The 15,009-nt window shown below is 45.2% G+C and overlaps 1 protein-coding gene across 4 annotated transcripts in view; it reads right to left on the bottom strand.

Annotated features, from left to right (window-relative positions):
- The window catches only part of LOC135896623 (oviduct-specific glycoprotein-like), a 36,355-nt gene extending 22,428 nt beyond the window's left edge, over positions 1 to 13,927 (bottom strand). For all 4 annotated transcript variants that reach the window (XM_065425101.1, XM_065425108.1, XM_070532272.1 and 1 more), the window contains exons 1-6: positions 13,789 to 13,927; positions 13,278 to 13,373; positions 9,574 to 9,680; positions 6,041 to 6,055; positions 3,592 to 3,618; positions 75 to 281 (exon numbers count right to left, since the gene is read on the bottom strand). In XM_065425101.1, coding sequence (XP_065281173.1) covers positions 75 to 281; positions 3,592 to 3,618; positions 6,041 to 6,055; positions 9,574 to 9,680; positions 13,278 to 13,373; positions 13,789 to 13,814 — 478 coding nt within the window. In that variant the 5' untranslated portion in view covers positions 13,815 to 13,927. The remainder of the gene's footprint in view (positions 1 to 74; positions 282 to 3,591; positions 3,619 to 6,040; positions 6,056 to 9,573; positions 9,681 to 13,277; positions 13,374 to 13,788) is intronic.
- Between the last annotated feature and the right edge of the window lie 1,082 nt (positions 13,928 to 15,009).

The following is a 15,009-nucleotide window of genomic DNA, read 5'->3' as shown; positions in this document are numbered from 1 at the left end:
ACATTCACATTAATCCGCGTTGACCACAAGCGCTACGCACTAACACTGAAATTGCGGTAAGTATACGTGCCTACCTGAGACGTGTCTAGGAAGCACGATGCCGCGGTCACCGTACTCAGCGGCCACTAAGACCGCGTGAGTGCACTGCTCGGCGTGAAAGTGCTGCGACAGATGGTAGACCCAGGCGCCGCGTGCGGTATCGTTGGACCATGCCGGATCGTAGTAGCAGACCATCACGGGCCCCGGTACCTGGCCTCGTGGCCGGCTGAGCACGGGAGCTCCTAGCATGGACGAGCGCATTAGGTTTTACGAAAGAAGCCTCCGTCGGCCTATACCTGCGTTTGGCTTGTACTTAAAGCCAGACCTGGCGTGTAACGCACAAGGTGCATTACATCTTCACTTCACTAAGAAGTGCACCCAATGAGTGGGTGATTCGTGTCTGATGAACAGAACATGCCATAATGTTCTATTTCTCTATGATGGCATTTCCACATAGATACAAAAGGTGCTACATGGACTATCTCTACGTCGTTCAGAAAGAGAATGAACGAAACAATGAACTTTGTACAAGTACAATTTTTGTCGTTCAGACTATGAGACACATAAGGATTGCTTCAAATCAAAGGAAAATTACGTGTATACGAGAGCCTTCGTTTTACAGTCAGAAAAAATCACTTATATGAACGCATTTTGATACGTTTCGCAGTAGGACGTTGCCTAATCAAAGTTGCAGTCGTTCACTCGCGCTTCAGGAACCAGTTTCAGTGGCAAGCTGTTGCGCAAACACCATCAAATACCTACAACTTGATCAAACGTCTGGCTGTAGGTGCACCGTGACTTCACTGTAAACATTTGTAGTGATCGTCTACCTGCGCCCTACTCTGTAGTGACCGCTTTCGCCTTGCGGCGACGAACGACGGCGGGTCCAATGGCCCAGCTCGGCAGCAATCCAGCGCACTTATTACCGCTCTTCTGTTGGCTCTCAAATGAGTCGGAAATTGTATTTTAATCTCACCGCCTTCCTTTTCGCTACCATTTCGCTACCTTTTCGCTACCGAAACACAGATGGTTTTTCTGCACTGATCGAAGTACATTTTTTTTTTGCAATAAACTAGTCTGCTTTCTGTCTTCGAACTATGAGGGCGTTCGTTTCTCTCTTACGTCGGAATCAACCTCCGACAACACGTTGATGTAGGCATCAAATCTCCAAGATTTCGCAATAATTTCCACCGACCGTGCGTTCAAATCTTAGCGCGGGAACTAAGATGTAGTGGCAGTGTCCAGACATTGTGGCTTCATTTGGCAAGTAAGAAATATGCTTGTCTTCTCCAACGGGCATGTTTACGACTCGTTCGAGTACTTGATTACTGGCAGCGTGATCATGGGCTGCCTCACCGTCGCGGCATTGGTGTGGGTAGGTGCTTGGTAGAATACATGGAAATGTACATAGCAGCGCTTCGCTGGTGGCGATTTGGGCAAATTATCTGCTAATTAAACAAAATGATTATGATAAATTGGCATCCAGTGTCGCATTTCTTGCACGAAACGCGCAGAAAAATTCTGTTCTGTTCTGTGAAAGCAGCGCTAACTGTCGTTCAACGGGACACTGGCATCTCAGCCAGGTAGTCTGAATTTCGGCGTTTCCACAGTGATTTTGTTTCTGCGTTTTCGGCTTTTAGTCTGCCTTCTAACAAGCTACATCACCGTGAGTTACACTGTTGGTGGGATCGCCTTGTTGCTGCGCGCGCTACAATTATTTAACGTATGGCATTTAAGTACAAAACAGTCCTTGCGCGTTCACATACAAGGTCCCAAATATTGGGCTGCATGTGTTCAAAAAAAAAATTTCCCACTTAGCGCTGCATTGTTCTCGCGCAAATATTGCAGAACGATCACATTTTGTTGTCTGCTTCGTTTAGTATAACACTTGGCACGATTAGTCGCCTATATTTAAGACAAAAATGAGAAACTCTTTTCGGCTATGGGAAAAATGGCGCCTGAAAAGCCAGCCGCAGCACAGATTTGTGTCGCCGCCTGCCGGCAGCAGCAGGAAGGAGCTGCTGTTGCGTAAACGGCCGATTTGAAGATGCCGTTTCGCCTGCGAAGCATCTCCTTCCTGCTGCTGCCGAGAGGCGGCGAGACAAGTCTGTGCCAGGGCCGGATTTGCAGATGCCACTTTTCCCATACGCGAGAACAGTAGCTCATTTCTGTCTTAAAAATACGGGTGACTAATCGTCCCAAGTGTTATTTGAACAAGAACAGTGCAGCGGTGAGTGCAAAATCTTTTTTTTTAACACAGGCAGCCAGATATTCAGTACCCTGTAGAAACATTCAATGAAGCATATGCTTGGAGGAGTATTTTAAGTTTATTAATACCCCGTGCCATTGAATGTGCACTTCAACTAAGCGTGCATTCTTTCATAGTTAACCGCCGCGACCGATGCGCATGACCGATGCTGAAGGCAGTGAACCTTGCAAAATGCGTGACATTCGGGTTTTTAGCGAATATCTTGTTACGACATAGCGCAGTATAGAACACGAACGTAATCGAGACTCTTGAAAATGTAAACGCGCACCTAAAGCTGACGACCAAAATTGGCAGCATGCAGAAAATTGGCGATAACGCGGGGCGTCTTAAGGTCGATGAGTGGGCAAAGTGCCACTAATGAACTGGAGTTAATTGCAGTGGAGTATTATCTATGCTAGGTTTGTACTTGCACGTTGGGGACATTGAGGCTGTATAGTAGCGCTTTGAGAGAACTATACCTGGTCACTCGGGTACAAAACCTTTGAGAATAGGTTGTATTCCATCAAGAACGCGCTGGTAAAACGATAACGGTGCACGGGGAATAAGGAACCAATGACTAATGTTTAAATTACACTTGCAATTAGTGATATTATTAAGTGCGGAGGGACACTAACAAAGGAACCAACTACGATGCAATCACAAGAGCGGCGCAGCCAGAGATCAAGATGGTACGTAACCAGCTCGTGCCAAGCCCAGATGGCCGTCTTTGTCTTCCTTAACAGCATGTCACATAAGCGCCTGTTGTATCGCAGCGGTTGGGATTAGCCGGTGGTAGGGAACGTGGTGATGTTGGCGCGTGCACATTTCAGAACCTCTACTCATTGAACAATTTTCTTTCGTAGAGCGGAAACGTTGACTTAAGAGTTGCAACAATGCGCACATTTAATGTCGCCACCGTTAGAAAAGCACAAGTGACGAGTAGAGGCTGCTTGCAGTTACCAGCCATGAAGTGTTGGCTCCACGAAGGAAAGAGAAATTATTCTTTTCCTAATGTTAGGTGAAACAATACCACCGCAGATGGTGTAAGCGCAGTGGGCGGCGAAGATGGCGCCCCAGATAGGCCGTTTAGACGGGATATGTGATACAGGAAGTTTCGCGCTATAGGTACTGAGTAGTGATACTGCAAGCTGGAAAGATTCTATATTGCTAGCTTTTTATAACTTTCCAATGACGGTGACACTGTCACGAAATCTCTGCTCGGCGAGTGAGTAGGCGGCTCGAAGCAACAGTAATTAGTGGTAATACTTCCGTTTCTCCAAGCGAGTCGGAAATGCATTCGTTACCTTTGAGTGAGGGCCGTGGCGAGTAATCTGCAGGAAAAAGAACATATGTGAACTTAGTGCATTAGCACACGTGGTTAAGGTTGCTAAACCACCTATTGGAAGATAACATGAATGTTGCAATACGGCTGTGGAACTGTTGGCCGCTGCTACGAGCATTCTATTTCTTACACTTCTAAAACAGCGAGCACTGGGGCGCTATAACGTAAAGCTATATATTCCAATCTACCTCTATTTCATTCCAGCATCAGCCCTCCATGACTGGGTAAAAATATTCTGACCGTGCCCACTTCCCCTGTCTGTTGCGAGGAAAACAGCAAAATCTCCCCATTTCCAGATTATGTGATTAGGGCGACCAAAAATGGGAAAAATTTATTTACGATTACACGCCTTTGTCGTAATTAGCTCTGCGCCATGGGCAAAAATTTTCGGGCTGCGCCCACTTCGCCTGTTTGTGGCATCGCGAAAACCCACCACATCAAGGTAATGTGGATGCACTAAAGATGCAGCATTTTATCGCACGAAGCAAATTTTGTTCAATAGCTGGAGACCGCCTCTTTCAGAAAGGAATAGAAGATCGCTTCCTTCCAATCGCTAAGGTGATGGTTGCTCGAAGCTGCAAGCAAGAATTGCTTTCTTTGAGTATGACATAAGCTTTGCGAGGTGTTATGAGGTTCTAGAGCCCTGTTTGCACGTATGCGATGTTGGATGTCGCCCTGAGGCCCTATAACGTAAACCTATTCCAATATGTTTTTATTCCAATCTCCTGACGTCAAATTTACGTAACCACCGACGCAAGCACCGAGCGGTCTCCCGGAGGGTTGTCCGAAGTGACCAACCAAACGCTCTCCTCGTTCATAGGCGGTCACTTTTGTTTGCTTGCAAAACGAATAACATTGTCTGCACTGAGCAGCTTGTCGTGTATAATTGGCTGACAAGAGGCGAAAAGAACGCTGAAGTGGAGAGGGATTCGATGGGGCAGAGCCAGTGCACTGAAAATCGATAACCGTATGAGAGGGTGGTGCCGGCGTCTGCGATTGGTCCGCTTTCCCTTACTTAGCTTGCGGTGGCTGGTCAAAAATCGCGGTGGCATGCAACGGAAGCTTAAGAATGACGCTATAATGGATCCTCAGCATAGAAGAGTTGGCAGAATGAGGTTGTAAATGAGCCGAAATTGCTCGAAAACGTTACACGGCCACGCAAGAAGATTTATTATACGCAAATAAACTCATGCTCTCCTGCAGGTGCGAGTAGCCAGCGCCTGAGTGACCGGCGACAGCCATCTTTTATTCCTTTCGTAACGGGGCAGCCTGCGGCTATTCAGAAGAAATTTCAGTTTTGTTCGGCATATTAATGCATCTTTAATGCGTAAACGGTCACTTTGACGTGTGAGTTCTCGCGGTTTTTTCACGTCGGGTGACAGGCAGGTGAAGTGGGTGCAGCCCGAAAACTTTTGACCGATAGTCGAGGGCTAATGGCAAAAAGGCGTCGAATCAGAAATAACAATTTTTCTTTTGTTCGGTCAAATCATGCATAATCAGTGTGTACGCATCATATCAGATGGGAAGGTGTCGCTGTTTTCGTGACGTCGCGTAACAGACAGGTGAAGCGGGGGTGGTCCAAAAATGTTTTTGACGAATCGCGGAGGGCCGATATCAGAATTTGAATAGAAAAGTTTGGAATAGTTTTATTACCTTATAGCACCCCTGCCCACCTTTTTTCACTAAATATCCGTTTTGGCAGCATATGTGACTGGCCTTCGCAGGCCGCCGCGATCGCTCACGAGCGACCGAAGGGTAAGCAATGGGAAACGGACCCATCGGGGAAACGCGCATCACTGTTGTCCACCGGTTCTCTACTTTCACGGAGCACGCTCGGCCTAGGTGAACACCGCTCCTACTCTTCGCCCTCCTCAACTTTTATCTGCCCAATGGGTATGGAATGGAAAGGCTGTACCGGTAGGTAATGCTATTCGCTTGAAAAGAAACCAAGTTCACAGTATAAATGACAAGAGCGTTTGATTGGGCTACTCGAATAATGTTGTGGACCACCACACATGCTTGCATTGGAGGTACGTAAATTTGACCCCAGGATATTGAAACAAAAACGTAATGGAATAGCTTTACGTTAGGTCGCCAGTGGTCTAGCTCCCAGCGTCAGCCGTCTGCTTTCTTTAGTATCAATTAAGAGTTACACCAACGTACACCGCAATAACTTTAAATGCGAAAATATTACCTAAAAGTACTGATAGCCAACTTGCTATTGAAAGCTATGCGTCAACATGGGAAGAAGGAATCACGATTCAAACGTGCCCCATGAGACCAGTATTTAATCATTCTTGTTATAACTTTTTGGGTGATTTTCTGGTTAAATAAAACATAAACAGTACCACTATATGGGCAGGTGACGCCAAAGAGAACACGTTTGGTCCCGTTGTCTACATTGCACTTACGTGAGCGAAGTAGTCCTGAAGAAAAAAAATGGAAAGATAAGTAATCTGTTAGCACTCTTAGGCCCGACTGAAACATTAAGCAGCGGTGGGACTATGTCCCTGTATACAATTCTCTTAGTATTTACCAAAGCAAAAGGTATACGAAGACAATATCTGCCCGCAGGCAAACTATGTAGCGGAAATCGCTGCAACACAAGGATAACGAGACCAAGGCACAATGCCAATTTTGGACTAACGGATGAGAATGCTACAGCTAGACCACCCTACATTTAGGCTTAGTGGGCTGATGAGCCCTTCATCGTTTAATAAAAGCTTATATAATAGCATCAGCCGATTTTTATGCGCACTGCAAGAAGAAGGTCTCGCCCAGCGATTTCCAGTGACCCGTCTTGCGCTTGCTCATTCCAAGTTATGTCTGGGAATTCCTTAATTTCGACACACGACCTAATTCGATGCTGTCTCTTATAGCACTTGCCTTCCCTTGGCAAGCATTCTGTAACTCTGATGGACTACCGGTTACATGCTGTACGCATTACACAACCTGCTCAGCTTCATTATATCGTTTTTATGTGAACAAGAATATCGGCTACGCCAGTTTGCTCTCTAATCCACACCGCTATCTTCTTACCTCTTAACGTTACGCCTAACAATTTTCGTTCCATGGCTTGTTGCGTGGTCGTCGAAGGGCTCCTCACCAAGCTCCATTGAAAATTTCGGTTATACAGTGGAAGCTATAAAGCGCCATCTTAAATGCGTTTTACCGGAATAATTTTTGAAATTGCTGTATAATTTGAGGAGACAAACAAAAATAACTGCGCTGATACCATAGTCTCAAGAGGCAAGCGTCACTTCCATCGCAGACAATTTTCCTTTCAGCCTCTAGCAGCATTCCCAGGCGGTGTTCCTTCCCTGCCTTTTCTCATGCCAGGGCCCGGTTAGGTACCACGGCATCGAGCCCCGCCTCATTTCTTGCGGTGTTGCGCCTTCCGCATCGGGTGGTTAGTCATGATGAGTGACGAAACGCGCACTGGCAAGAGGCACGTGCGCGTACAACCCTGAATCTCTGACTGGGAGCGCGCTGTCTGGATAGTAAAGGAGGCGGCATTTCTTTCATAATTTCAGCTTTTGTCTTGGTGGCACGCAGCACCGTAATACGTTTAAGACGAGACAATCAGAGCGCCATGCATGCGCTATGCTTGTTTGTCAAAAATGGCCAAGCCTGATAAGAGGCCCGTGGACTTCTCAAGCTTCTTTGTTAATCTCCCAGTTTCATCAGAATATGCTGGTACCAGCAGAGGGGAATTATTGTACACTTTTCTATTCGTGGATAGCGATTAGCTACCCGTCATGATTAGGTAACGTCTGCTGTACGTGCTCCAACTCATTTTTTTATTATTCTATAAGTTTTGTTCTTATAATTACGGCCCTCTCTGAGTAAGTGACAAAGATAAACGCATTCTTGCACATATTCTGAGGCTACAAATCATAAATATTTGTTTCCGTGTCTTGCTATTGAATAATCACTGCTTCACTAACCATGCACTTCATGGGGTCGTAGGTAATCCTGTCTTGAGAGCACTGAACACATTAAGGTTATGTATGAGCATTACTGCTATACACACTAGGACGCAATGCTGGCTGTTGGAAATTCTTCTTTCAGCCGCCGAGAAGACGACAATTCGTCATCGACTCATCTCCTCCTCACCCGCTGCCGCATGCCCTAGCGCGTGCGGCCATTTTATCTTGTCTTATAGCCAGTATGCTGTTCGAACTTGCCGCCTTTTTCTTGATCAAGACTGCGTGGTAGCTGGTGGACCCTGAGGTCCACTACACAGTCCCGAGACCCTGAACCTCCAAGACGACGCCAATCCATCGACGCACGGTATCGTGCTGCGAACACTTCGCATTGATGAAGAATTCCCTGCACCCAGCCGAGTCATGAAATTACTGCGCTTAGTTGCCATCCAGCTGCGCTCGCAATTGGGTGGCGCCTTAAATGAAGCTGAAGCTGCATTACTAGGACAGCAAGAGCTCTAGCATCTCTGCTGAGCATCTCGCGTGACAGGATCGATGCACTCTAGCTGCAGATCAAGACCATAAATCCGAGCACTTTAGACAAGACAACTGAGAGCTGATCGAGAATGAGACCTTACAGGCATGCAAATATGGAAGCAAGCTTGTAACGATGCTTTAAAAACTGCCGTTCGAGCACTGAAACAGCACTTTGATCGTCTCAAGCTTCACGCCCGACAAGCAAATTGCAATCAGCGTAATGTTTAAGCTGCCATAACTGCGACTGATGAAGTGGGATGAAAAGCAAACAAAGATGGCGTTTCTGAACAAAGTTTTGTACGGCCATGTAGACTAAGGACGAGCTCAGCCCTACTGGCAGTTTAACTACCTGGACACTCTCGTTACTGCAGCAGCCACTTGGGCCACATCGGGACTCCAAGTTGTTGGATAGTGTTGCAAGGATGCAATGTAAATTCTAAAGTAAGGGTTTGGGGCTGAAAGTACCATCATTTAAGAGCACCTCTGAAATATTCGCAATCTGAGGCCCGTCTCGACGTCTTCGCACCACAAAACTTCGACGCCTATATGGCTAAGTCCAAGTGCATTTAACAAGTCGCAAAGCCCCTAGCACTAATCTATTTCTATGTTACGCGAGATTATTTTGCGCGTCCTACCATGAGACTTGATTCTGACGTATCACAAACTTTAGAAGCCACAGACTGAGTCTACGGTTGGATCAACGACGCAAATAGCAGATAAAGTAACGCAAAGGATTACAAAAGCAGAAAAGGAACAAGAACTACTGCTGAAGCACTTTGATCATAAACTTCAGTGCCGAGTAGCTCTGGCTCAATACTCCACACCGAACGCATCATAAGCTATTAAAGAAAACTGAAGAGACGTCACTAGGGTTGAGGATTGGGAGAGTTAGTATTGCAATTCTAGAACTGGTACAGCGCAACATACAAACGAAAAAACAAGCCGAGCCGGCCAGATAAAGGAACAGAGCACTGATTTCCAACTCGTTTATTGGCAAGTTGCACGAAATGTATACGTACAAGAAAGCATCAGGACAAGTCGCCACAACACTTCACAAACCGTCACACCGATAGAAGGCAGCACCATCATGAGTCAAAGGACGCGCAATTCTTTCATACAAGGTTAAACTGATCAAGAAATCTGGCTTCCTGTGGAGATAGGCACAAAGATGGCGCGCTAACGCACGTGCGGCCAGACCTTGCTATGAGATCAGCTTTAATGATCGCCCGCGTAAGGCCGGAGGACCGTGCTTCGATGAAGGTATTTTAAAATTATATATATATATATATATATATATATATATATATATATATATACAGCTGCACCAAGTTTATAGCACTTGGTGCAGCTGCGATTCGAGTGAAATTGGGACACATTGAAGCTTCAGAAGTTCCCCGTCTCAACGCCGCTCTTGAGGTTAGCAGTGGTTTCTAAACGAAGACTTCAGGAAACAGTAATCATGGTAAAGTCGGTCAACTCACCTCGGTTACCTAAGAAGAAGTAAGCAACTGAGCACAGGAGAAGGAAGAGCGCCACAGAAGTGGCGATGAAACACGCCAGGGACCATTCATCGTGTACTCGGTACGCCCTGCGCGTATGTGCCACATTCAAATCGCCACGCTTTTCTATGTCTCTTGAATACCTGACATTGAGTATAAGAAGGTTCTGTGAAATGCCACAGAATGAGATGCGGGGCGCAAAGGCTCCATAACAAATGTCTGGCTTATTGATTTAGTTCGATGTCTTTGTTGTTGTTCAGCCGAATAGTCATGACATTGTTCATGGCATGATGGTATTACGGAGTAAGCAGCCGCTACTTTCGCATGTTGAAAAAATATTTCGATCACCGAAGGCATAGGAATGTTGGCTAGTAGCAATTAAGCTGTAACATTATATGCAGTTTGAGACAACTGTACAAGTGACTTTTGAAATATTGTTTTTCGTTTTTCAGCTTTCTAAAGCGGAGCTAAATAGAGACATCCTATGTTTCGCTTCCAATTGGGCGCACGTCAATAAGCGCAATCGTTTATGAACAGTGGTGCAGCCACAAGAAAATAAGAAATAAAAATCGATCGTGCACTTTTGTCCAAAAGCTGGAGCAAGGAAAGCGATAGCAAAGCTTAGTGCCGCGCTGAGCATCTCAGACGGTGTTCCCAGAATGCGCGACGGTTGCCTGTCGCCAGGACGCAGCACGCGAAGGTAATTTCGTTGTGCAGCCGAAACACTGCCCTGGCAGCCATTAGGCGTCTCACGACGCTGACGTGGCCTCAGGCGTGACGAGAATCGGGTGACGCTACAGGCGTCGCAGGTGTCACACCTAAACGGTGAGCGAGATGGGACAAAAAAATTTGCTGAAGGCTTAGCTTGGTTAAGCCTGTAAGACTGCGAAAGCAATACCCTTCGCTGCGCCTTGGTTCGGCTGATTGTGTGGACTTGGTTGCCCTTTGTTAAACTTGTGGCTATACATCATCCGACATAGCGCAAGGCAGTACGCAGACCACTGCGAGAAGCCGAGCTGTAGCCCCATTTATCCTCCTAGCGTGACGTCACACCAGCGAGCGCCCTCTCTCAGTAGCGCCGCAGCAGCGGCGCGCAATGCTTCGCCTGCACCATCGATGCCGCGAGCTGGGACCCCGTCTCTCGGTCTGGCGTGACGTCACACGGTCACGTGACGCACAGCTGTGTAAGGAGGCACCACGACCACCGATGGGCCGGAAGTGCGAGCAGTTTTGCCTTCGCAATAAAAGAGAACCGCTAGCGCTTATAGGCGAAAGTATGCTTTCCGTGCCGGTCATACTTCTGCGCGCCGCATGGCGTGGTATGCACGCACCTGCTCAGCACAATGTTTAAAGTATGCGGACATGGCGCTCGTGCCAGCAGCAGAACGCAGTATACATGTTTTCGCGCTGTGGTGGAAAGCCTAGGGGATTCGCGAATTTTACAGTTGAAGGCTATGTGGGTGTCATTTTGGGTGATTTGCAGAAAAAAATAAGATGTGTGTGGGTTTTGGGGGACGCAATAAAATTGCTAAAACTCGCCCTTTGTCTTATTAGAGGCGTTATAAGGAGCGCTTAAAATGTTTCCCCTCTGGCCTGAGGGAAACAAAAATGGTAGTAATCTCACATTTTGCAAAATAGGGAACATACAAACGTTTTAAATATGAATGTTCATAAAGTTATTAGAAAATAATTACTCAGGACACATTTTACAGCAAAACCTCTGGTGTGACTTAAGTTTCTCAATAGGGTTGTATGCCTGCTGTTTAGGTTTTACGAAAAATGTAGATGAATCACGTAAATTTTGACAAAACCTGAGAGATATTAGGGGTCATACGCTGGCAATTGTCCAAGGTTGTGGGTTAATTTAGGGCTAGCTTAACACTTATAACTACTCGTTTTCATGCCGGTTTAGAGTACGTATATGGAATCCCATGCTGGGAAGATGAAAAATTGCAGAACTTTGATATTTAGGGAATAAAGAGGCTATACTAAGGGGGACGTGTGTAGGAAGATTGAACTGCGTAGGTTATTGGTACGTTTTAAAGGCGCCTACTGAATGCTCAATTTTCTGAAGTTTAGTACATAATTAGAGGCATGCAGTTGCTCAGTTTTCGGCCTCCTCTGAACCACACCTCGCTGAAATAACAAACATGCTGCAGGTGGCCTACGATACATGTAGTCAGTGGAGGGTAATTATCACCTTTGTAGAAAATTATTTATTAAAGCGTTACGTACAGTCCTACTGCTTTTATCCGCAACGTTTCCCGCACTCCTAAAGTACTCTTTATGACACCGGGTAAAAATTTGGCAGAAAGGAGCAGCAGCTGTACATTCGCGGCAGCATTACACTGGCGGAATTTTAAGGGAAACGCTTGGGAAACTGTAACGTTTCTAGTTCAGTTGGGAGCGTTGCTCATGAATGCTCAATTTTTCATTTTCTTTTGCATATTGATGTACTCTACGTGGTCCCATAATTCTACGGTGAACAAGACAAGACAGGCTCCTTACATGTGGGTAATAATATGGTCAGGTTATGGCTAATATCTAGATGAAGTTCAAAATCCCTGGACTAATACGGCCTCAGCAGTATATTACATATGCAAGCAATTTGGATGCTTATAACTGTGTTTAATGCTCGACGAAAAGTTTCGCCTGCTGCCCTGTGAGAACTACTCATATGATCATGGAGATCAAACTTAGTGAAAATTTGGCGCAATTGTGGGTATGCTATGGCAAATGTGCAGGCGAAATCAAATGCGTATGGATAGAATAGTCTTTGCAAAAATTCTTTAAGGATGTGCTCGAAGCGTTAAATCCGGGCGGTGTTTGAAATGGAATAATCAAACGCGGGAGTCGTTTGAAAGAATAAGTGGTTTAATTACAAGCAGCTGAATTTCCTAATGCAACTGCTCACAAGAAAGCAGCTTTGCTAGCAATCAGGTTGTGATTTTGCAAGGTGGCTCAAGACTACTGTGCTTATTTTTTTATTTCCATGCATTATATTCAATTTCAAGAGTTTCAGATAGAGTCTGCGCGAAAACTTCTTAAATGAGTCCTCTAAAGCGCTCTAAGTGGTTATCATTGGTACTTACTTATGTTCCTTGAGAACTTAACGCAAACACCGAGTTGATATTTTCTGTAAATTGCGAGCATCCTAAGTGTAATGCGCAGCTAAACATTACCGTTTCTGGCCTAATAAGGAGCATTGCAAATATTTATTCAACTCTCACTGTTTCTCTATTTTTATCGCAGTACGTGGGACTCATGGTAAATTTACCTGGTGCCCTCGCTGAACCATGGAAGTTACCTTGTTTATATAAGGTGAAATTAATGAATGACATATAGGTAACGTGTGGGCTAATCAAGTTCTTGTTTAGTGAAAGATTGCGGCCTCTGCTAAGCATTCCATAATCAAGCACTCCAGAGCATTCGGTGCTGTTGTAAGGGTACACAACTCTTTCCGCTGTCGTTGTGGAAATTTAATACCCAAAGACGTTAAATTGCGGGAAAACTGGCTGAGCACAACATCTGATGAATATACGAGGTGAAACAAATGCGGATGAAATGGAGCTTTTCTAAAAGAAAAAAGAACACACTATGAAGCAGGTGCTCGAAAGCTCTTATTTCTATATATACCATCAGCCCTAAAAGATTAGCAAGTGGAATGGTGCACATTCTTCGCGTACCTGTCGACAATTTCTTGGATGGGGGAGCCAGAAGAAGGGCCAGGCGGCAAGTGTGATTGAATCCTCAATACCTCGCTGGATGAGTGTGCATCAGCGCTGTAAGAGATAAGAAAATGCAGAATGCTATTGTATAAATCAATCACTTATAAACTAATCATGCTTATATCGATAAACAAGCGACTTCTTGCTTTTAACTGCACACGAACAGCTGAAGTAGGCACATTCGCAAAGCTGTAGGTAATATATATTATTTTAGCGCTTTGGTTATGAATACATGAAAATAACCACTATTTATATATTTTTGTGGGACTATTTAGCAGCTCCGCATTCCGAGAGTGTAACAACTGAACAAGGATCACTACATAAAGTGGTAGCCTAGTGCAGCGACTGTACAAGCATACTACCGAATGTGTCAACGTTCGACAAAAATGAAAGACCGTTAATAAGGCCTTCAGGACGTGGCTGGTCAGCCAATTCGGCCGAATGATCGTAACACCACGATATAACTCACCTGCTACCCGACTCTGTTGAAGGCATTAAGTAAGGTTGACTTCCCTCTTCAGCTTCTTCTTCATTGTTTTCTTCCCACTTTTGACCAAGTAATCTGCTGGCTGTCCTGAGCTCTTGTTGACGTCAGAGGCAAGAAACGTATGGTTAATTCAACCGTGCGGTATTGGTCAAGAATATAAGAGATTACTTATAATAACCACCGCAGACAAACTGATAAGTATCATAAAAAGCTAGTGATGCTGAAAAACGAAATTTTCTGCAGGCAGCATACCAGAAAAAAAAATGTTCTTGGTGAATTTCGATATTTAGGATGAATATTCTGGCTGAATGTATTCAGCCAACACTAAACGAGAGACAGCAAGCTTCGTTAATTTTGTCTGTCTAGGACAGAAACGTATGTGACGACGAAAAAGTAAGGCACGCGACTCGCTTTCGTTTTCTTGACTGACACAATTCTTGGCCTATCCCCCACTATGGGTATGAGCCACTCATTCAGGCGAAAAAAAGAAAGAAAGAAAGAAAGAATTAAAGGAAGAACACACAGACAGACTCGCTTCCTTATGAAAGCGCGGGCAGAGGGGATGGACCGATGCAAAATTTCGAACTGCAAACATGTAAGAAACGTGATTTCGAGCCAACGAAAAGTACACCAATGGTTCGCGTTTGACGAGAGTGTTATGTACGCATTCCAAACAAAGGCATAGCTTGCTTGCAGTGAAGCCCACTCTAGTTTTCGTATGGTGTTTCCCAGTATTGGTGAAAAAGCTTCCTCAAAACATGTTTTTTGTATTTGTTTACTGTGGTTATTCTCGATGCGTTCTGCATAATTACATGGAAAATAAATGTATCTATGTTGTCCTTATAGCATTATTGAAATGCTACAAACATTCCCACTTCATTCCTGCGTCGCTGGCATAAAGGTAGGTGGGACGCGGACGTGCTGTCGTCCACTCGTGCTGCACAACGTGACGAGTCTTGTAATAGCTTGTATTTCTTCATTTCTTGTTTTAAAGGTATTTATTTGAAACGCACCGGCCACTTCCTGGCCTATTCCTCATGATGCGTTTCTGTCACAGTATGGAAAATGTAATCGTCATCAAGCCGCAGCGATTTTCTTAAAGGGCTATCTGGTGGTAAGATATGTACCACCTTTTATTGGCCAATCTCCCGCTGTGGGTGTGTGCCATATTATGAAAATAATCATCCCGATGAACTGCCGGAC

Source organism: Dermacentor albipictus, chromosome 1, assembly GCF_038994185.2.
Source record: "Dermacentor albipictus isolate Rhodes 1998 colony chromosome 1, USDA_Dalb.pri_finalv2, whole genome shotgun sequence".
NCBI classification, from domain to species: Eukaryota; Metazoa; Arthropoda; class Arachnida; order Ixodida; family Ixodidae; genus Dermacentor; species Dermacentor albipictus.
The sequence above is the reverse complement of the archived record's forward strand: the minus strand, read 5'-3'. Positions and strand labels throughout refer to the sequence as shown.